The sequence below is a fragment of the Desmodus rotundus genome, chromosome 12 (assembly GCF_022682495.2).
Source record: "Desmodus rotundus isolate HL8 chromosome 12, HLdesRot8A.1, whole genome shotgun sequence".
In the NCBI taxonomy this organism is placed as follows: Eukaryota; Metazoa; Chordata; class Mammalia; order Chiroptera; family Phyllostomidae; genus Desmodus; species Desmodus rotundus.
Genome location: NC_071398.1, coordinates 101,517,985 through 101,540,362, shown reverse-complemented (window position 1 = coordinate 101,540,362; position 22,378 = coordinate 101,517,985). Strand labels below are relative to the sequence as shown.

General features: G+C 50.8%; 1 protein-coding gene across 1 annotated transcript; it reads left to right on the top strand.

Moving 5' to 3' along the window:
• The first annotated feature begins 1,865 nt into the window (after positions 1-1,865).
• Positions 1,866-22,374, top strand: SDHC (succinate dehydrogenase complex subunit C). Its single transcript, XM_024554005.3, has 6 exons — positions 1,866-1,904; positions 6,835-6,891; positions 8,154-8,255; positions 15,741-15,802; positions 20,364-20,527; positions 22,072-22,374. The coding sequence occupies exons 1-6, from the start codon at positions 1,885-1,887 to the stop codon at positions 22,174-22,176; spliced, it is 510 nt and encodes a 169-aa protein (XP_024409773.1). The 5' UTR covers positions 1,866-1,884; the 3' UTR covers positions 22,177-22,374.
• The last annotated feature ends 4 nt before the right edge of the window (positions 22,375-22,378 follow it).

The window sequence follows — 22,378 nt, the reverse complement described above, 5'->3', positions numbered from 1 at the left end:
AGGAGCAATTATAAAGGACACATGGATAATAACAAGGGGGTGTTGGAAACAGGGGAGGGAGGTGGGAAGGGCTGGGGTGTTGGGCTAGGGTCGAGGGTGAGGCAGAAAACTATATTTGAACAACAATAAAAAAGAAGTACAAATTGGTAGTTACAGAATAGTCATGAGGGTGTTACGTACAGTATAAGGAATATAGTCAATAATACTGTAATAATTATGAATGGTGCCAGGTGGGTGTTTGAATTATTGTGGAGAATCACTTTGTAAATTATATTATTGTCTAACCACTGTGTTGTACACCTGAAACAAGTATAAAATAAGATTAAATGTCAACTGTAATTAAAAATAAAATTAAAAAATAAAAATAGAGATCCCAGGCCAGCATTATGTAGAAGGTCCCACATGCTGGGTGTGATTGTTCTTTTTAATTAAATTCTGGATAAACAAGCAAACAAAAAAACAACAGACTACAGAGCATGAATTTAAGTTGTATTCTAAGAATTTCCTAAAAGGTCTTGGGATAGTGCTTGAGGCTAATGATGGGAGTGTCTGTGTGCTCAGAGCTGAATTTTAAGGCAAATCTGGCCAGAAAAATCATCAGACCGGAGCTCTCCTGATTGTGGCCTCCTTTCCTTCCCTCCTTGGGTTCACCTGAAATGATTGTGCTTTCATAGAACCTCCCATACTCCCACCTGGGATGTTTTCCCTTATCTCTTCTCCTGCCTTTCACCCCAAGCCTTGGATATATCCTGCTTCTCTTTCCCGCTTATTTTTAAGATGAGCCCTGGTATTCAGAGGATTGACTTAAATTTGGTTTGAGTTGCAGTGTGATTCATTTCCATCGATGATGGGCTCTGGAGGTTAACTTGAGGGTTGCTGTTGTTTCTGCTATGAGACCCCTGCAGGCTCACCGGTACCTTCCTGGTATCTCCTCACATCCCAGACTCGTGGGTTTCATGACTGGTATTAAATTTGCATTATGGACATGCAAACCAGCATTTGCATTTGATGCAGAAATAACTGAATTTATGCTGATCACAATCCTGAAAGGAAGGTGCAGCAGTGCTAAATGTAACAAGGTTTGACTATTAACGTCATGAGCACGTTTTACATCAGTGAGGAGTTGTTCGGCGGCCTCCTTCACGCCTCCTCTTCACTCGCCAGTTCCTTCCTCACCTGCTCACTCTCTCCCTGAAGTCCTAAGTGCTCTGCAAGTGGTTACGGTGCTTGGGTTTCTCAAAACTCTTCACCCATATATAAGATCTAAGCGAAGTCAGCCCACCCCCACCTAGGTTCTTCTGGCTGTGGGTGTCACCCACAGGCCTGAAACAAGAGACAAGGGAGCCTCGTGTTGGGTGAGTGGGCGTCTGGCTCAGGCGCGGGGCTGCGAGGCTTTGGAGGAGCTCATGGCCTGGGAACTGGGGCTGTGAGCGCTTCCCTACCGCCCAACCTCACTCCGGACCTGGGTCTGGACTCGCGCGTCTGCGCACAGGAGAGGCTGCACGTGAGGACGGGAGGGGACGTCTCTGGCGGCCACGAGCACGTGTCTGACCCCACGGATGGGGCAGGGATCAGACCCACAAGTCCCGGGGAAGAGTCAGGGCCAGGCCTTGGTGCCGTGGTGCGAATCAAAACGAGAAACGTACAAGGAAAAAGAGTGTGAGCCAGCGGCCTTTCTGCCGAAACTGGCAAATTCTGGGAGTCAGTCGAGTGGGCGGGGGGAGGCCCCCAAACCTGAAAATAACAGCACAAACTCCGTAAGTCGCGGGGCAAGAGCGGGCTCCGGGATCTTTTATAGACCGCAGGGTCACGTGACAGAGGCCCCGCCCGCCGCCACAAGGGGGCAGGGCCGTTGCGTCACTTCCGTCCATACGGGAACCCAAGATGGCTGCGCCGTTGTTGAGGTGACTTTCTTGCGTGGCTGCGAGTCGGAGCCGGCGGCCCCCGGGAGACCCGCCCCGGCCGCTGGCGTCTCGCTGACGGCCGTTCACCTTGTGCCCGGGCAGGGGAAGTGCCCGTGCCCGTGGAGCCCGTGCGGGGTCCCAGCGACCCCTCCCGGCCCTCGCCGCTCCGCGGGGCGGCGGCCCGCTCGGCCTCCTTCCTGGCCGCGGAGGGCGCGGGCTCCCTCCCGCTCTGCTGCTCCACCGCAGAGTTCGTTCTCGGGTCCCTTTTCGCTGCACCGGGGAGCCAAGTTCTGAGGAAATAAATGCGGGCACACGTCGGAGACCCGGCGTGTTCTGTTCAGACCGTGCAGTAGAGCGAGGCTTGGGGGTCGCAGTAAAGCCAGCAATGACCTTTTTGCTGGGGGCGTTGGGGAGGGAGGTCTCGGCTTTAATTTCTTAAAAACAAACAAAGAAACACCACCTGTGAGGCGCTGTAGAACGAGATATGCCTGTAGCTCCAAGAGGTCAGCGGACGGTGGGTCCCACTGTTTCGACCTCTTTCTTAGGAATTGGAACTGGTGGGGGCAGAGCTCGACATAGTTCGCCCTTGCTTCAGATGCCTGCAGACCCAGCTGCTGGCAGGGAGTGGGCCTCCTACCGGCCGCCCCAAAGCGCCCACAGGATTCAGTTTTAATCTCTCTTCTTATTGGGGGAGGGGGGAGTGGAAGACCCAGTTTTTCTCTACACTGTCAATTCCTGTCCAGAGAAACACCTTAGGTTTTCTTCCGCTCCGAACTGCCCACGGTCCAGGCCTCCTCCTCTGCTCGGAGCCTTTCGACCATAGCGCTTTTTGTGACTTTTCACACTCCCCTGGTACAAATCCCAGAAGAGGTTTGTGCCAGCCCTATTTCTGGAAACTGTTTGTTATGGAAAGTTAGCTTTGATGCTGTTGAGATTTAATTCCTGGTTTACCCAAATGTCTCCTCCTTTCTCTTTCCACTTAAGTGGCCCAGTGTAAAAATAGAGGGAGTTTATTTAGTTTGTTGACGAAATGATTCCTGTGGGAGCTGAGATCAGGAAATGGGTTATCTTATATTTTTCTCCCTGCCTCTCATTCCCAAATGAGTCCTTTTTTTCCTGACAGATGCCTTTCCCAGTCTTGCCAGAACTGCTTCCCTTCTAGTTCGTTTGACCATGCTTGAATGCTTTTGGGTCCTTTTGACATCTCATAATTTGGTAATGGTCAAGGGCTTTTGGTGGGATCAACATCTAGCTTGAAGGGATCATACTGGTTCTAAACAGTTTGTTTCAGGATGAGGTCTAGAAGCTGGGGGTCGTCCTGCTGGTGAGCTGTGTTGAGACAGTGTCCCGTTCAGTTAGTTCTGCAGGACTGTCCCCACCAGCATCCAGTGTCAGGGAGCAGACATTTTCACCAGCGGTGATCTGAGGCCATGTTCCTTTCTGATGAGGGATTTTGTAGGAGGGCTTCCTAAAAATTAAAAAAAAAATATCTATATCCCGATGAATTTCCAGTTTTAACGTAGTTCACTACAGGGGTTTGGAGCTGTTTGTACTGTGCTGGTGTAGCCTCAAAGGAGAACACCTTCTGAGAAATTGGGAGCTGGCTTCTGATTATTTTGAAGAAGTCAAGGTCATTGCACAATTGTGGACTCCTCACTTGTGAGTGAATATAGTACTAACTTGGGCCCTCTTAAGAGAACATTGGTTAGACATTTTTAATCCATGGTTAGATATCATTAGTTATCAGAGTGCTGTGTGTCATGGCTTTTGAATAGTGCTCTGTGTTCTGTGTATTCCCCAAGCAGTTCACAGATTAGCCGGCCGCGAATCCCCAGCAGAACGGCGCGCTCTGTCGGCACTCGGTCGAGCAAGGACTTGCCAAAGCCAAGGCAGTGACAGCTAGAGGACAGCTGTGCTTCGGCCTTGCAGTGTTCATGCTGCTTAAGTACGAAGTCACCAGAGCCATGACCCTTCTGGGCATTGCTCATCATGTTAAATTCCACATGCGAAACCTCTGCAGAAATACGTTTTAACTCTGCATTTGTAAGGCTGCTTTCATGCTCATTCACAAACCATTTTCTTGAGCCTCTTCTATGTGTCAGACATTATTACAGGTGCTAGGGGTGCAGAGTATTCCTGTCCTTCCCTTGAGGAGCTCAAAGTCTAGCAGAGGAGGTAAATAAATAGATTAATTATTAAGCAGGCGGATAGATGTTACTACAGAGATGCAAAGAGTGGTGTGGAGATGTTGCCACAGGGGTGTTGGTGTTGAAGGGTGAGCCTGTCAGGGTGTGAAGGAGGCCCCAGTCACAGCGGCGCAAGCAGAGGCCTGTGGACTTAGAGGGGCTGTGCTGGTGGGGGTGGTGTCGCCTCCAGCGTGGGAGAGATGTAGTGACCGTGGGGAATTTGTTGGAAAATGGGTCCGGAATGTTGGACTGGGCTGTTGCGAAGGGCCTCATTTGTCTGCAGTAGGAATGTGAACCTGTAGGCAGTGGGAAACCGTGAAAGACTTTCAGCATGTGAGCTCTGCCAGCATGGATGATGGGGAAGAGGTCGGTGCTGGGGAGATGGCTCAGGAGCTCTGTGATGCTGCTTCTAGTGAGAAATGAAGAGCAGGTGGACTAAAACAGCGCACGGAAGTTTCCAGGTCATGTTGTAGGCTTGCACGGTGCCTTGCATACATGTGGGGTGGGGTAGGGCGGTGAGAGGAAAGAAGAAGTCAAGGAAGATGTTACCTTGTAGCTTGGGAGTTAGATGTAGGCTAATAACCATTCATCAGAGCTATTGTACATAAATGATGGCTCTTCATCGTGTCTTTAGGGCCATACACCTCTTTACTGTCGCTGTTGTCACAGACATTTATGGAACTTTTTGGCTTACCATCGGATTCAGTTTAGACATCATGTAAGAGAAACTCATTATAGTACAGTCACATCTTGTTTTGGACCAAAAATGGGTTTATTCTATTTGATCACGTAGATCAAATTGAGTAACTTTTCATTTTCTTCAGAAGTCCAGTTCACTTTCAGCAGATGAAATTTTCATCACCACCGACAGTTTTAGGGGATGTGATGCGAATTCTAAATACCTTGGGGAGACCGAGGGGTATTACTATCTTCCGTACATGTGGCCCATTGCGGTTTAGAGAATGCTTTCCTGTATATTTCTCATGTAACCTCAGCAGAAGTAAGGCAGGTATATCAACTGCATTTTATGAATGAAGAATTGAAGCTCAGTGCCTCGCTACAGGTCTGACACAACTAAGGCAGCAGTGCTGTTCCTACGTCGCTGTGGTTACCCAGCCCAGAGGACAGCAAAACGGAGCGATGGCTGTGATGGCTGCATGGGCGGGGCGGGGAGACGCGTGCATTGCACTCAGAAGGGAGCAACACCAACTGGAAATTACAAGTTCTGGGCTTGTTAACTTAAAGTAATACAACGAAAGTACTGTTGCTTGCTAACTATAACATATAAAGCACTATTCCTGGGGGAAAAGAAATCTTTTCAGAGTTCCAGGTTTCCCATAAAAGGCAAGGATGGTAACTCCTGTCACATTCCAGACCAGGTTGCGGAGTTTGTGCAGCTAGTTTCTGTTAGGGCCTGTGCAAAGTTGACGTTGGTGTTTGTCTGGGAAACAATAGCCCTGGACGGAGAGAGGCTGTAGATTCCAGCCCACGTGTGCAAACCCTCCCTGGGAGCTGAGGGCTGGGGCTCGCTGGGTGCAGGAATGTGAACCCCCAGCGTCTGAGCCACAATCCCTGCCATTGATACGAGGAGGTTTGCTCCCACTGCTGTCTTCTGGGAGCCGTGCACACACAATGTCCGTATTCACCTCATGCCTCCGAAGCTGGAAGGAGGGAAGGGCTGAAGGAAGTGCTGGCTGGATTAATTGTCCTTCAAGTTGGGGGCCCTTGTAGTGTCCTGGTGTGGGGCTCGAGGCTCCTGAAATGCTGATGCATCCACTCTCAGTGGGGGGGCTCGGGGATGAGGGATGGGCCACCAGCCGCGGCCAGGGTTCTGATGAGATCTGTGTCCCTGGCGGGGGGTCGGGGCGGGGGGGGGGGGGGCGCAGTTGGGACAGAGCAGAGACATGGGAACTTTTGTAGAGTCAGTGTATTTTACTTTCCCGTCCCAGAGCTGCCCTCTGCTCACCTTCGTCAGTACCTTTGCAGAGATTTGACACAGTAATGTGAGTCAGGGTGGGGGTGATGCCGTCTCACCCGGTAAGCTCTGGGTAAGCTCTGGGTCAGTGCGGCTCTCCTCCGGTAGAATGCCAGCACACCTTAGTGTCACACTTGAGAAGGAGCAGCTTCCTGGTGGAAAACTTGTGTGTCCTCCTCAGGGGCCTTTTCCTGTGCACAGCAAAGACATCTCTGTGTTCCTGTATCTTTGCATTGTTACGTGAGAGGCTTGGACTTGGAGTTCACCCAGGTTGTCTGAAACTTGATGTGGTTCCTAGAGCGAGAGCTCAGTGTTTGGGGCCCTCGGGCCCCGGGCCCCTGTTCCTCCACCTTTTAATACCCCTGCAGGAGGCGGCCCCTGTAGCTAAGCTGGGTGCTGGGGGTTGCCAGCGGCTCACCCTGTCCTTCAACTCGTGTCTCTTTAACAGTCACCTCCTTCAAGACCCAACTTCAAAGTCCCTTTCTATATCTCCCTGTTAGGGTTACTGATTCTGATCGTGATTTACCTTGCATTGTTTGTCTTCAGCCGAAACTTTTGCATTTCTGGGTAAGATTTTTGATTGTTCTCAAGCTATTTAAAGTTGTGACTTTTCTACTAGAAAGTAATCTCAAGGACACTGATACTGTCGTGTTTCCCACCTTACGCATGGTGTTCCGTCCCAGCCCTGAGTCGGTGGGTGGCAGGACGGAGGCCGAGCGTGGCCTCCCCGACCCAGAGTGTGCGCTGACTCTGTTTCTCTGTCCCGCAGGCCCGCTGGCCGCCCCTGCCTCCGAGCCCTCCTTGGTCCTCGGCTCTGCGTCCGAAAGTAAGTGGCTGAATCTGTGGGTATTATTATTGCTTAATTTCTTTCCCTTGGGGGAAAGCAGTAGATTGTTGGCTTAGATTTTTGGGACTGCATATGAAAGAAAGAAGGTGTAGATGGGGTGGCTGAAAATATAGGGGTAGTGATCGCTTTTTCCCATTGCGCAGTAGAAGGAAAGACAAGAATATTTCTTTGGTCTTTTGCTGATTTTCCTCACTTTCAGGTTTTTAGCTATATCTAATTTCATTGATATAATCCAGTTCTTGGTTCCTTCTTTGATATCTAATTTTCTTCTTTCCTTTCTGCTTAGTCTTTCTTCCTTTAATGCTTTCTTTTTCCTGTAACCTTTAGTTCTGGGCAGGAATTAGCCTTTAAATATATTTTCCTGCTATACTTGTTTCTACTCTGTTGATTGCAACAGTTGCCTCTGTGTTATTTTTTTTTAACTTTTAATTTTGGAAATATATATTCAGAGAAGTTGGAAGAATAATACAGTGAAGTTCTGTATACGGTTTACCTAGATTCATCAGTTGTTAAAATTTTGCTGTTTACTTATCAGTATGTATTTTAGATTGTGTCATATATGAAATTGGTGTTTCTGTAGATCTAAATTGGCCTAATATTGATAACATAGTTTATTACATATTTAATTATTGGTATTATTTTCTCTGAATTCTTTGCAGTTGTATTGCAAGAATCACGACACTTCACTTTCTTTCTCTCAGGAGGGTGGAATCCGGTTTGGTGTAGGCACATAATAAATTAAATTGTTGGACATAGCTGTTCAATAGTTGGCTTCCACCTAGCCCAGTGACAAGGGAAATTGGGAAACTCTCCAGAGGTACTGAGCTGAGTGCACTTCCTGATTTTCGTGAGCCTGAACGGGAGACTCGAGGAGCCAGATGAGAGCAGGCGGGAATGTGCGAGGTGGCACAGGCGGCTGGGAAAAGGGCCGTGCACTTGTGCACGTGCTTTTGAAGTGGCACGTTCGCCTTGATGCACGTCCAGGAAGGGTTTCTGTTGGTGGGGGTGCGTCGGGGGGGAGGGGAACGGGGACGGAAAGAGCCTTATTGGACCTTGTTGGAAGGTTGAGGTTAATGACTGAGTCAAACATGCATAAAGGTTAGGGAAGTGGACGAGCGTGTTTTCCTTACACAGTGGCTCGTCCAGCCCAGCTTACCTTTTTTCATATAACGTTTTGTTACATAAATAATTTAAACCGACTTTACTTTTAATCATTTAAAAACCTTGCGTTTTCATTTTAGTGCTATTCCTTTGGGAACCGCAGCCAAAGAAGAGATGGAGAGATTCTGGAATAAGAACCTTGGGTCAAACCGCCCTCTGTCTCCTCATATCACTATCTACAGGTATGGGCTCTGGGACTAGGAGACCCAGGGGGGTGGGTGAGGGTCCTGGGCTGGCCCATCGTCCCCCTGGTTGTTCTCCTCAGGCCTGTTATAAGAAGGTGACTAAATTCTGTCTTTTGGCCTTAGAAGGGTAACCTGCCTTACAAAGCTACCATTTGGGAAGTCCTGGTGTGTCAAAATTCGATCAATTTAAAAATATTATTTGGAAACAATTTCCGATTTGTGTAAGTCTCTCAGAGCACGCGCGCCTGTGCACCACCATGCAGATCCAAGGTGTCGCACGCCTGAGTGACTTAAGGCCAGGTGCAGAGGCGGTGGCCCGTTACGCCCGTGTCACATTTCTGTTCCATTGTCAGCAAGCCAGCACAGACTTTGTGGCCTAAAGCAGCATACTCGTTGCCCACCAGTTCTGAGGGCGGAGTCCCACAGAGCCTCCCTGGGCTGAAGTCGGCGTGCGGAGGACAAGGCTGGTCCCTGTGGAGGCTCTGGGGCAGATGGGCTCCTGGTCTTCCCAGCTGCTGGAGGCTGCTCTGGATACCTTGGCTTGTGGCCCCTTTTCTGCATGTTTAGAGCCATCAGTGATGGGTCGAGTCCATCTCTGGTCATCACTTGACTGGCTTCCATTGTCACATTTCTCTGACTGTCCTCTTCTGCCAGCCTCTTCTACATTCAAGGACCGTGTGGTTCTCTGGGACCGTCCAGATAATCCAGGCTGGTCTCCTCATGCTTAGGTGAGCTTATTAGCAGCCTTCGTGTCCTCTGCAGCCTTGACTACTCACAGGCTCCAGGGACTGGCAGTGTGCACCTCTAGGGACGGTGTTATTCTGCCTGCCGCGGTCTGTTCGCACTTCAGCATGTGCTCCCTGAGTTCGAGGAGACTCTGTTGTCCAGTCATCCCACGCAGGAAGTGAACGCTGATCCAGGTCGTGTCTGTCCCTCAGCCCCTTGCCAGGTTTGCCGGTTGTCCCAGTAGTGTCCTTCCTAGGCCCTGCATCCCCCCGAGATCGTGTGGCGTTAACACTTTCAGTGGTCTGTCAAACCTCCTTTCAGGTGGAGCAGTGTTTACTTTTTCCTGACCTTTTATGGCCTTGACACTTTCCAAATGTCTTGGTTTGGTTTGCCAGGTCGCTTTTGTGACTTGTGCGTTTGGGCAGGAGCTCCTTGAGGTGCTGTGCTCGTGGCGTCTGATGGTTTGTCTGTTCCGTTACTGGTGGTGGGAACCATTGTCCCTGGGTGAGGGGTGTCTGCTGGGTTTGCGTGTCTCAGTGAGTGCTGATTTTGTGGGGACGTACCCTGACACTGAACGTTCTGTTTCTCCTCACACTTCTACCCACCTGACCCAGTTATTACCGTGCGGGGCTCCAAATCTCGATGTTCCCGATTCTTTTGTGCCTTTTCGATTTATTTATTGCTAGGGTACAGCTTTCTTTCTTACTCATACAGACCCAAGGATCCCTCAAAGGAGAAGCACACTCATTTCCCTCTACTCGTGAAACCAACTGAAGGAAAAACACTGCAGTTTTTTCTCCACTGGGTACTTCTGCCACGGAATGTGTAGAGGATGTTCCCACACCAGCCAGTTTTCCAACTCCAGACACCAGCTGGGCACCCTACCATTCAGCTGTGGCGCTCACCCCTGTCGTTAGCACAGGCCCACAGGTGAGGGGCTCAGTGCCCCATGCCTGCCCCTCACTTCACCTGATGGTCCCGGGCCGTGACCTTTACCTTACTGGCCCGCTGTCAGCGGGGCTTTCCATGACCCCCTCCTTGGGTTCAGTGATTTGGGCTCACAGAGTCTGGAAACATTTACTTACGTTATCTAGTTTGGTGTAAAGGATGTTACAGATGAACAGCCAGGTGTCCTTGCAGGCACCTCTGTGTGTGAAGGGTCCTGGTCACAAGAGCTCTGTCCCTGTGGAGTTGGGGTGCCCCCCCCCTCCTGAGAACTCTGATCCCCATACTTTTGGGATTTTTATGGAGGCTTCATCACCTGGACATGATCCATTATTAACCTCTAGCCCCTCCCACCTCCCTGGAAGAAGGTGGAGGTGGGGCTGAAAATTGAAGCTTGTGATCATGTCCTGGTCTTGACATGATTACATGTCAAGATTACAAGAATCATGATTACATGATTCTGGTGATAGCCCACTTTCAGAGTTGCCTCATTGGAACAAAGGACACTCTTTCCACCCAGGAAATCCCAGTGGATTTAGGAACTGTGTCAGGAACCAGGGTCAGAGACCAAATATTAGAAGAGAAGATTCTCCTAGCGCCCTATCACTTGGGAGATCGTAAGGGTTTTAGGAGCCAGAAGCAGAGAGGTGGAGGTGGATAGATTTCTTACTGTTTTGGCTGAAGGGCTACACTGTTGCTCTCATTTGTTTAATGTTCAGATTGTCTGGGCCTCGGCTGGTGTGGCTCCTGTGGACTTGAACTGGTGCTGGACGTGCTGCGGTCACCAGGGTGTCAAGGCGTCCAGGCCCTTTCTGTGGACCAAGCTGGGACTTGTGTGTGCACACAGCAGTGTGTGGCTTGTTATGTGGTGTCCTCAGAAGTAGCATTGATGGCTGTCATGCTGGCCTCCTCCCTGAAACCTGCTCCTTTCTAGCTAACCCAGCAACTCAATCTCTGCTGCCTTTTTGCTTGGGCTCCCGCCAGGGGGGCTGGCGGTGTTTTAACTGCCTCCGCAAATACCACAGCCCTTCAGATTTCTTCCAAGCCGGATTCCAGAAATAACTCTGATTGCAGGGTTGGACGAGTGTCCTGTGTCCACACAGAAGGACACTGATGAGGGATCTCAGCCCTCGCTATGTTACGGTGAAACTCTTTTTAAGATAAAAGATTTGGGGAGGATTCTAATGATGAAGAACTCTCAGATTATTCTGAATATTCAAGCCCGGGCCTTTTTTCACAGGTCATATACAAATGGTAGTAGGGTGGTAAGCTTTATCTTGGTTTGAAACTTGAGACGCACTTGTGGAAAAAAGAAACAGCAGCGGCTGTGGGTCTGCTTCCTAGGTGGCAGGTCGGAAAGGGCGGAGGCATCTGGACCCATGGTTTCTGTTGCTGGGTTCCGGAGGTGTTCGGGGAAGGCACGGGAGCAAACGGTTGAGTCAGCAGTTTCTGAAGCTCTCTTTGTCTCTTAACACACTGAGTCCGTTTTCCAAAGCAAAATGCATCCAGGGATTAAGTTACCGGGAGAAAATGAGTCCTTCAAAAGGATGTTGGGTAAAACTTTTTAATGCCTAAGGTTGGAAGGACCCTTAACAGTTAATCAGATCATCGGCCCCTTTGGTTTCAGAGTGCTCCTGGGCTCGGGGCGCTGAGTGTGCTGGGCAGTTGTAAGGGGTGGGCCAGTGTGCAGATTGCCCTGCAGGCCCCCCGCCCTAGGTGACCTGAGGTGCTTCTGTACACCGTCTGTTTTCTGTACTAGGGTTTTGCATTTGAAGAAAGGGTGCTGCTCAAAAAAAAAAAGTTTAAGAGCCACCATTGTGCCCAACGAGTGGGTGTTCCCTGCAGTATTTGCACAAGTGATTGTCTGCCTGTGCTTGCACACCTGCAGTGACAGAGAGCTCACTATCACTCTTTTCCAATGGGAACTTACTTCAGCTTATATCCTCTATCCAGTGGCTCTAGTTCTGTTGGGAACTATACAGGATAGATCTAAGCCTTTTTGTTTTTTCTAGAAAGATTGTATTTATTTTTACAGAGGGGGAAGGCAGGGAGAAAGAGAGGGAGAGAAACATCCATGTGTGGTTGCCTCTGGAGCCCCCCCGTACTAGGGACCTGGCCCACAACCCAGGCATGTGCCCTCACTGGGAATCAAACCGGCAACCTTTTGGTTTGCAGGCTGCTGCTCAGCCCAGTGAGCCACACCAGTTAGGGCCCCATTCTTTTCCTGACTGCCCTTTATGATGTTGAACATCTTTTGCTGTGCTGTTGGCCATTCGTGTATCTGTATACAAATGTATATATGTATATTTGAGGGCTATACTCCTTTTTAAATTGGGTTTTCTTTTTAGTTTTTCAAAAAAGGTTTTTATCTGATTGATTGGTTAAGCGTAAAGAGTATAACACTCATGCTGGGCGACACGCAGGTGCACTGTGGGGGGGCCAGGTCTGCAGCTGACCCCACGCCCCTTGGAGATGGTTCTGAGGGGAAACCACCGACCCTGAGGACTCCCGGCTGGGCTGCTGCCCTGGAACACGGCCTTTCTGTGACCAAGGCCGCCGGAGAGTGGCTTTGCATGGTGGTAGAGTAGGCATCATGTAAAGCCCGCATGTTGGCCACTTTGAAGTGTGCGGTACAGTGCCATCGGGCATAGTCACAGTGGTGGACTGCTGTCACCGCCTCTTGTCTCCAGAGTCCTCTTGTCTTTCTGAGCTGCAGCTCTCCCAGGGGACATTGCTACCCGGTCCCTCTGTCCCCAGCCCCCAGCAGTCGCCAGTCAACTTACCGTCTTGCGAGTCTGACTGCTCTAGGCCCTCGTGAAGGAAAACCCTGCCCTGCCTGTCCTTTCTGTCCGGCTGGGGGCACTCAGCATGATGTCTCCACGGGGCTGATGTGTCCGAATGTCCTCTTTGCTAAAGCTTGGTTCATACAGGCCACATTTTGCAGAGTTTATCCCCCCACGGACATTCGGGTTGTTTCCACCCTGTGGCAGTGGTGAATGATGCTGCTGTGCACATGAAGCGCACGTCTCCGCTTCCGTTTCTTCTGGGTGTGTCTTACAGCGGAATTGCTGGAGTGTACGGTCGTTCTGGGGCTCGTGTTTTGAGGGACCGGCCCGGTTTTGTGTTCCCACCAGCAGTGCACGGAGGTTCCAGTGTCTCCACATCCTCACCAAGACTTGGTGCTGCTGTCACTGCAACAACAGCCATCCTGGTGGGTGGGGAGGTGTCTCATCGTGGCCTTGGTTTGCACCCCCAGTGACGAGCGGTGGTGAGCGACTTTTCATGCACACGTGGGACATCTGTGTGTCTTCTCTGCAGAACAGCTTTTACTTCCTTGATGGGATTCTTTGCAGCCCAACTGTTAGACCGTAGCTGTAATGCACATATCCTGTCTCTAGCTTTCTTTCTCTTCTTTTAAAGAGAGTTTTGTTTGTTTATTTTTACAAAGGGGAAGGGAGGGAGAAAGAGAGGGACAGAAACAGGAGTGTGAGAAAGAAACATCAAACGACCCGGCGACCCCTCGCTTTGCGGGATGTCACCCAGCCCGCTGAGCCAGCTGGTCAGGGCCCCGCTTGCTCTGATGAGCACCCCACTCACAGTGAGAGGAGGAGAGAACACGCACACACTGCACGCGGCAGGTGCGAGGTGACAGCATGGTGTTCGCTGACGGCACTGGAAACACAACGGCGAGTGAGCTAGTCTGTGTTCAGGAGGGTGTCAGTATGTCCTGAAAAAGGGTTTGTCAGGAAAATCACAGGCTGCTAGTGACCGTCTTTTCTGTAAGTGAATTAGAACAGTCTTGATTGTTTGCACCGGACTTGTGAGTTTGAACAGGAAATAGCAGGACGACTTTGCCCCTGGTGTCGGAGGCCTCAGCTCGAGCGCAAAGGCCGGATGAATCTGAAGACCCACTTCCGCACACGTCTTGGGTTGGTTCAGGCTGTTAGATGGCCTTCGTTTTCTGTCCACACGACACCCTTCACAGGCTGCTGTGGGCTTCCCCAGAGGAGTAGTAGTGACCCGGCAATGGATGGACGGACAGACAAGGAGGGACATAGGGACTGATGGACAGTGATCTGGGGCTCAGGCAGTGTTGCTTCTGCTGCATTTTGTTCCTTGAGGCAAAACTGGTGTGATGTCCTGCTTGCCTGATGGGCAGTGACGAGGGCCTGGAACCCCCCTTGGGGGCCCGGAGGTATTGTGTGTGTTTGGGAAATGAACTCTCATTACCTGCGCTGCACCAAACCAGCCGGACCCGGTTTCTCCCATCTCCAAAATAGATGACCAGGGCGGTCTGCGCATCTCTTCCCTTTGGCCCGGAGCCCCAGGTGCATTGGGGATGCTAAGCTGTGTCTTACTTTCCCCACCTCTTTTTTTTTTTTTAGTTCTCTGAAGTCAGTGTGTACTCTGTCTCTTTCCGTCTCTTTCCGTCTGACAACTCTTCTCTCTCAGGGCAGTTGAGCCATCTGCTCTGTCCCTCCCAGTCAGGGGGCTTTCTCTCCTGGGGACGGCTGAAAAGGCCCTATTCTGTTGTCCTGGACATTTTTGCAGCCTCAGCTCCTTCTGGGTTTCAGTCTCCTGATTTTTCTAACCAAAGGAAGCCATTGTTCTCTGTTGTCCTTTGTTATGTGGCTCTTCTCCCGCCAGAGCAGTGCCTGGCCAGCTTTCTTGGTTTCTTTGGACATCACTCCTCTCTTACTGTGACCATTTTCTTTACGTAGTTGGACTCTTTCTGAGATCTTCTTAACCTGCTTGTGTGTTGAATGCATGGTCTGGTTCTGCTTGGCACTCTCCCTCTGAGCTGGCTTTCCAGGACAGAGGTGCTGCTGGCCTCCCCAGCTCCTGACTGCTCCCTCTGGGCCTGAGGACCAGTCCTGGGGATAGCAGGGTGGTTGTCCTTCTTCAGAAAGGCTGGGTAGATTGGTGATTCTGAACATAATTGAAAAAGCGGTTTGATGACAAAGTACTTTAGAGCTACTGTGGATTAAGAAGCATACTAAGTCTGCAAAACTGGGTTAAAAAGGTTGGAGTAGGTGATTTATTAAGGAATAAATGGAATGCTCAATGTGAGTATTTTGGGGTACACAATACCTCCGTCTCTCGTAGATACGGAGAACAAAATGATGGTTTCCAGATGGCAGGGGTTTTGCAGGGCTGGTTGGGAAAGGGGAAGTGGTGAGGAAATGCTGCTCGCTAGTTGCAGAAAGAGTCGCGGGTGTGCCGTTAGGGATCGTGCAGGAACTGTGTGCCATCAGAGGGGCTCACCAGGGGGTCGCCTCGTAAGTCATGCGATCGTCCCATCGTGATGTTGCACCTCAGACTGATACGACCTTGTGTGTCAAGTGTGACTGGAAAACACACTCGGGAACACAGAAGGGTTCGAGGGTGATCCGTAGCATATGAAACAGCAGGTAAGTAAAACTCCCGTGGGTTTTCTTCTGCTTCAGTTTTATGACTGGGAGACGGAAGGGCCTTGTAGTCTGGTGACTGTTTTCTAACCACAGGTGACTTGAATGGGTGTCTTTGATTGGCGTTGTTTTGCTTGGGAGGGAGGAGTTTGAGCTGTCACTGGTTTTTCCTTTTAGCTCTGTTAGTGGCGCAGTCTGGTCAAGGGGAACAATGCTTCTTCCATAAATCAGCTTTCTAATCTCCAGACCAGAAAGTGGACACACGGGAATGTGAAGGCTGCTCGCTTTTTGTGTTTAAATGCTGGCTGTTTCCCCAGTGGTTTACGTTCTCTCCGCCAGGGTGGGCTCTCTCGTGTGGTGCCATCCTTCCCTTCTTTCAGGTGCCTTGTCTGTTTCTTTGCAGGTGGTCCCTTCCCATGGCAATGTCCATCTGCCACCGTGGCACTGGTATAGCCTTGAGTGCAGGTATGTATGTGTGTGTGCTGTTTCTTTGGCTCGGGGCACCACCTCCTTGGCAACTCGGCAACTTGATTTAGAGAAAATGAGTCCATTTAGGCTTATGGTTCATTCATTCCTTTAACAGTTAATTACGAGTTCCCATTATGCTCAGGTTCTAAGGGATTGTTAAATCATCCCTAGCACGTCCTGCTGGTATATTTATTCAGGTCCCAGAGAGCAGAGATACACATGTAGTGGAGATGGGTGGCTGACTGAACAGGGCCCAATACAGTCCAAAGGTCAGTCATAAGCCTTATTCTCGCAGAAACTCAGTTTCTGCCCCCACTCCTTGTCCCCTGGCACTGATGGGGCCAACAGACTCACTGTCCAGTTTCACCGCGCCCTGGTGCACACCAGAAGGCCTGTCTGTGTGGTGTGAAGTGCAGCCACCGAGCCATTGTGTGCTGGTCCCAGGGAGCTCGTCTTCCTCAGGTAGTGAGGGTTATCCCCGGTAGGAGGTGCACGCATGAGTATGTGTCTGGGGTCTGGTGCATCTTTCCGCAAGACCAGAGGATCGGCTGTATTTTAAAATTTTCTCTGGCTAGTGCTGGAGACATGCACATACTGTTTTTTGTAATGTCCTTCAGGGCCCGACCTGGGCTTCTGAGGACTGTTCCACTGAAGTGGTCGTCCGCAGGGCTGGAGGCCCAAATGCAGCCTCCTGTACTTAGGGAGCTGCAGCAGGAAGAATCAAAAGCTAATTCTCCCCTATTCGTGGTCAGATTAGTTTTGTTGGTGACCACATGAGGGCAGGAACTCCCTGCTGAGGTCGATGGCGCATTCCTTTGGCTAGTCAAGGGCTGGTGAGACCCAGGTATAGGGTGATTGGTGTGGCCTGAGAATTTGTGGGTAGTTTCTGGTTTCTAACCTGCTTGCACTGAAATAGTGGGATACACTTCAACATGAGGCTGTTGTGACTGTAAGGTCACAGTTGGGTTATTTCTGCTGACCCCAGTCCTGCCGTGAGCAGACTGACACCTGCTGCTCAGTGGGTGGCTTTGGTGAGCTAACCAGAAGCGAGGAGCATGGTGGGGGGTGGGGAAGGGGGCAGCTCATTTTCAGGCCGCAGTTCCCACTGTCACCAAGCATGCATGTCACCCTGACTGACGGTAGTCCAGGTCAGGGGCTTGTGATGCGAAAATATGCATTTGCTAATCATGGCCAAAACTGAATGTTTATTTTGGGGTATTATTGAAATTTTTAATGTTATTTTTTTAATTATATTTTATTGATTACGCTATTGCAGTTGTCCCAATTTTTCCCCCTTTTCCCCTCTCCCCCCAGCACCCCCACTCCCTCAGGCACTGCTCCCACCATAGTTCGTGTCCGTGCGTGCGTGTAAGCTCTTCGGCTCCTCCATTTCCTACACTGTACTGCACGTCCCCATGGCTCTTCTTTGACCACCCATTTCTGTGCCTTAATCCCTCGCTTCCTCACCCCCAAACCCCTCCCATCTGGCAACCATTAAAACACTCTTCGTATCCAGGATTCTTTGTTATTCTTGTTTGTCTAGTTTGTTTTTTTTAGATTCAATTGTTGATAGATTGTATTTTTTGCCATTTTGTTCATAGTTTTGATCTTCCTTTTCTTAAATTTAAGTCCTTTTAACATTTCATGTAGTAATGATTTGGTGATGATGAACTCCTTTACATTTTTCTTGTCTGGGAAGCCCTTTTTCTGCCCTTCCATTATAAATGATAGCTTTGTTGGATAGAGTAATCTTGGATGTAGGTCCTTGCTTTTTATGACTTTGAATATTTCTTGCCAATCCCTTCTAGCCTGCAAAGTTTCTTTTTGAGAACTCAGCTGACAGCCTTATGGGAACTCCCCGTAGGTAACTATCTGCTCTGTCTTTAACTTTTGGCATTTTAATTGTGATGTGTCTCGGCGTGGGCCCCTTTGCATCCATGTTGTTTGGGACTCTCTGGGCTTCCTGGACTTGTGTGTCTATTTTCTTCACCATATTAGGGGAAGTTTTCTTTCATTATTTTGTCAAATAGGTTTCCAGCTTCTTGCTCTTTCTCTTCTCCTTCTGGCACCCCTATGATGGGAATGTTGGACCTCTTGTCGTTGTCCCAGAGGCTGCTTATACTATCCTCATTTTTTGAGATTCTTTTTTTCTTGTTCTGATTGGTTGTTTTTTGCTTCCTTATGTTTTATATCATTGATTTGATTCTTGGCCTCATACACTCTACTGTTGTTTCCCTATAAATTGTTCTTTATTTCAATTGGTGTATCTTTTCTTTCTGGATCTTTTTTATGCTTTTTGGTCCTCACTGAGTTCCTTGAGCACCCTTATGACCAGTGTTTTGAACTCTGCATTGGATAGATTGCCTGCCTCCATTTTATTTTAGCTCTTTTTCTGGAGTTTTGATCTGTTCTTTCATTTGGGCCATGTTCCTTTGTCTCCTTGTTTTGGCAGCCTCCCTGTGTTTGTTTCTGTGTAGTAGGTGGAGCTGCTGTGACTCTGTCTTGGTTTAGTGGCCTAATGTAGTAGGTGTCCTGCAGGGTCCAGTGGCACAGCCTCCCCGTCACCCAAGCCGTACTCGAGGTGCGCCCTCTGTGTGGGCTGAGGACACCCTCCTCTTATAGGTGAGACTTGGTGGCTGTTGGCAGGTCAATGGGAGGGATTTACCCAGGCCAGTCCGAATGTATTTTTTTCATAACTGTACTTAATAATTATTTGTGGTGGTGTTGTTTTATTCTTTTGAATGGCCATGTGTTCTTCAGCATAGGTCCTGGTCTTCCCAAACCGCCCCCCAGCTCCGCACTGGCATTTGCAGGCTGGTTCTGTAGGCCAGTGGTCCCTGTGCTTCTCCAGTCCTGCAGGGACAGGGCACTGCCAGGTGGGCAAGGCAGGCAGCTCAGTGCACTCTCCACGCCTCGGCATTCCTTGTAAAATGGGCAGATTAATCAGGCCTATCCTGGAATTGATGGGATTTCACGGAGCTGGACCCTGGGTGTTGACTCACGGAAGCAGGATGAGCAGCACAGCAAGTAGATGCAATAGGAATGGTCTCTTGGGGGGTCGTGCACTGGGCCAGACATCGACCAGCGTCCCGTTGTTGGCCGGAAGTGAACCAGTCCAGCAGCTGTGATCTGTGTGTTCTGGGGCACACACAACAGCAAGAACAATAGGAAACCTTTTGAACAAATTGACTCATGTCATGCTTAGAATTTTCCTGTTACTGTTACATATTACCCTTCCTTTGCCTTTCTCCTTAGATTATTACAATTCAGATCTTCCCCATGGCCTAAAATGCCTGGCCTGGCCTGGCCCTTGCCTGACTTCTCACTACCTGTCCTCCCCCTGCCCTGTGCCCCCTGCCTCTGCCACACTGCTCTTCAGGTCCAAGCACAGAGCCGCTGCGTGCTGTCTTCCTGGATTTGAAGTGCGCACCCCTCCCCTTGTCCTGTGTGGTCAGTTCCTCAACAAAGTTGTCAACTCACAGAGTGCTCTGCTGACTACCACATCCAAAGTAGCTGCTATTCTGGGTCTTATTACACTTGTGTTTCTTTCAGTTTTTATTACATAATTTGTAGTTACTTTGTTTGCTTGGTTTTTATAAAGTAGCCTATCTTACATACCATTCGCATCCGCTAGCACTCAGTAGGCGTTTAGGGAATCTCTGTTTACTGAATAAACACACCCACGGGGATGTTCGCTCCTTCTCAGACCTTCTGGTTAGTCTCCTGTCGCGCATTGGAAACTGGGGCTGATGGTAACAGCCCCTCCCCTCCAGGGTAGTGGCGTCTATGAGTGAGACAAATACTCGTGATGCGCTGTGACGGCTTTTCAGCAGAGGTGAGGTCCCAGAGGCAAGGCTAGCTGAAGGAGTCGAAGGAAGGGTGGTTGGAAGTCTTGAGGAGCAGGGGAGAGGGTGCTCTAGTGGAGAAAGGACCCTGCGCAGGGGCACGGGGCATGGGGTGCCCAGTGCCACGGGTGGGGTGGGGCACTGATGGCCATGCTGACCAGCGGGGACGTGGCCCTGCCAACAGTGGGCATCACCAAGGTTGGCGTTCTCATCTGTTTCAGCAACAGCACAGCCGGCCTAGACAAATCCGCGCTAAGACTTACTCAGACCATAGAGATCCGATGGCCAGTGCAGAAATTCTAAAACGCATGTTGTGTGATGACACTGGTGTGACTTTAAAATAGAATTTATTGAAAAAGAACTTTACAGGCAGTCCTTTAAAGGATGGAGAGAGATGGCTAGTAACACCCTTCCCTTGCTGAGGTTCTCTAGGGGTTAAGTACTCACGATTTTTCATAGTGAAAGATGGAAGAGAAATCTGGGGGAGCCCAGGTAAATTCCTTGAGAACGTGGGTGAGAACTCAGTGGGCGTGGGACAGGTGAGTCAACAAGTTGGACAGACAGCAGTGAAAAGAATGATTAGGAAAAGGAAGTGTGGGAGGTGAAGAGGAATGCAGCTAGACACGAACTGGGGGGTCGCAGAGCCACCCCGTGTGGCTCACTGGCTGTAGCTGGCGGGCAGCCATGACGGGCCTGCGCGCTTGTCTCCTCAGGGGTCTCTCTCTTTGGCTTGTCGGCTCTGGTGCTGCCTGGGAGCTTCGAGTCTCACCTGGAACTGGTAAAGTCGCTGGGCCTGGGGCCAGCACTGATCCACACGGCCAAGTTTGCTCTCGTCTTCCCTCTCGCCTACCACACCTGGAATGGGGTCCGGCACCTGGTGAGTTCGTGGAGGTGGGCACATTTCCTGGGGGAAGGGAGTGGCGGGGCTGGGAGGACCCTGTCCTTCACTGTCTGGGTACAGTGCTGTCCTGAAAGTTGCCGGTGCGGGCCTCAGCCCGGAGCCTGCGGGGCTGGAGCGCAGTGCCGTGAGGCCTGGCAGATACTCTGTCTGTTTTAAGAGGGTTGTTCATGAAAGAGGCCCCTGCAGCCAGATCCAGTGTGTGGCACAGGGGCAGATGTGTCACACACGCGCTTGGCACCTGCTGTGTCCAGCACATGGATGCAGTGCGAGCCGGTGAACAGCTGCTGCTCCAATCCGACACCCTTGTCGCCCAGAGCGGCGAGCTCCTTCTGGTCTGTCTTTGTTTTGAGCTCTTGGAGAAGGTGGGCCAACTTCAACAGATCCTGGGGGCCTGGGGCCCTCGAGTGTGCTCTTGGGTTTAGGCATCTTTTGGTGGCCTGAGGACTGTCCTCTGTGACTTTGGGGTCTGTTCAGACAGGCGTCCCCTCTCATAAAGGAGATGGTTTCCTCCCCCAGCACTTCGGGCTCCTAGACACTGTGCTCTCCTTGCCCTTGGCCTTGCTGTCTTTCCCAGGGAGACACGCACTTCCGTTCCTTCTAGTTTCCATTACTTCTCAGCCCAAGGCCTCTGCCCTCTGGTGCTTTTGCATTAATCTAACCTTTTATAACCCTGCCTTAGAGCCCAGAGACAAGCACTTTTTGGACATCAGTCTGGTCCAATAGCCAGGTCAGTGGAATAGAAAAGTGAGTGTGAACAACCTGTGCTGCTTGGCCTGTCTATCAGCTCGTCCCTGGGGCCCTGTTCAGTGGTGACGTTCCTTCCCTGAAGGGGCGGGTCCGGAGGAAGGGCATTTCCTGCCTGGACTTCATGTCCAGGGAACTGAGCTCTCTGAGATCTGTGACTGCTTCTCAGTCACCTCCTGGCCCCGGAGGGGGTGGGGGCCGGGGTGGGGGTGGGGGGTGGGGCTTTGCAGAATCTCAGAGCTAAGGTGAGGCTTATCTTAGCCCAGTGAGCTTCTGCTTCTCTTCTGAGTGTGGAGCAGGGCCTCTGGTCTGTGACGGCCATAGCCCCGTTGGTCGCCTTGCACATGACTAGTGGGGAGTAGGGAAGCAACAGGTCTCTGGCATTCCAGAGACGCACCCCCAACCCCGCCACCAGCAGCGCTCTGTCTGAGAAGTCTGCCGACAGATGTTTGTGCACTCGACTGCAGAACTTCCCGTGTGTGACCCTTTTGGCACCCTGAGGGCCTGGGGTTTGGAGGGACACTGTTCGGGCAACACTGGTTTGGGCGTCGTGGGGAAGACTTCACTGGTTCCACCTGGAAGCTCTTGTGCAAGGGGCGAGGGTGCCTTTCTGTCCTCGGGGCACAACGCTCTGGGTGTCTGCAGGTGACAGTGGGAATGGGGAGGAGGCTTTTCTCCGGACCCCAGCTGACGGGGGCCTCCCTCTGAGAAGAGAGCTCTGACAATGACCAGGCTGCTGCTTGCCGACACTCTCCCCCTTTTCCTTCTTCCTGCAGATGTGGGACCTCGGGAAGGGCCTGAAGATCCCGCAGCTGTACCAGTCGGGGGTGGTAGTCCTGGTTCTCACTGTGCTGTCCTCCGTGGGGCTGGCGGCCATGTGAGTGGCTTGAGTTCCTGCTCCGTCCTCCCACAGATGATTAGTGGGCCTGACTTCCTTTTGTCACCCTCCCTCCAGCCGGGCCAGAGGCTCCTGACGTGTCCGACCCTTTTGTGCTTGCTGCCCTTGAAGCTCAGCAGCAGAGTCCCTTAGAGAAGCACGGCCGGGGAGCAGGGCCCAGTGTCCCTCGTTCCTAAAAGCAGAGT

What these genes read in the sequence shown, in the direction of transcription:
- SDHC (XM_024554005.3), top strand. Translation starts at nt 1,885, where the DNA reads ATGGCTGCGCCGTTGTTGAG. An exon ending in ATGGCTGCGCCGTTGTTGAG is followed by an intron (nt 1,905 to 6,834) that starts GTGACTTTCTTG and finishes TCTGTCCCGCAG; the next exon opens with GCCCGCTGGCCGCCCCTGCC. An exon ending in TGGTATAGCCTTGAGTGCAG is followed by an intron (nt 15,803 to 20,363) that starts GTATGTATGTGT and finishes TTGTCTCCTCAG; the next exon opens with GGGTCTCTCTCTTTGGCTTG.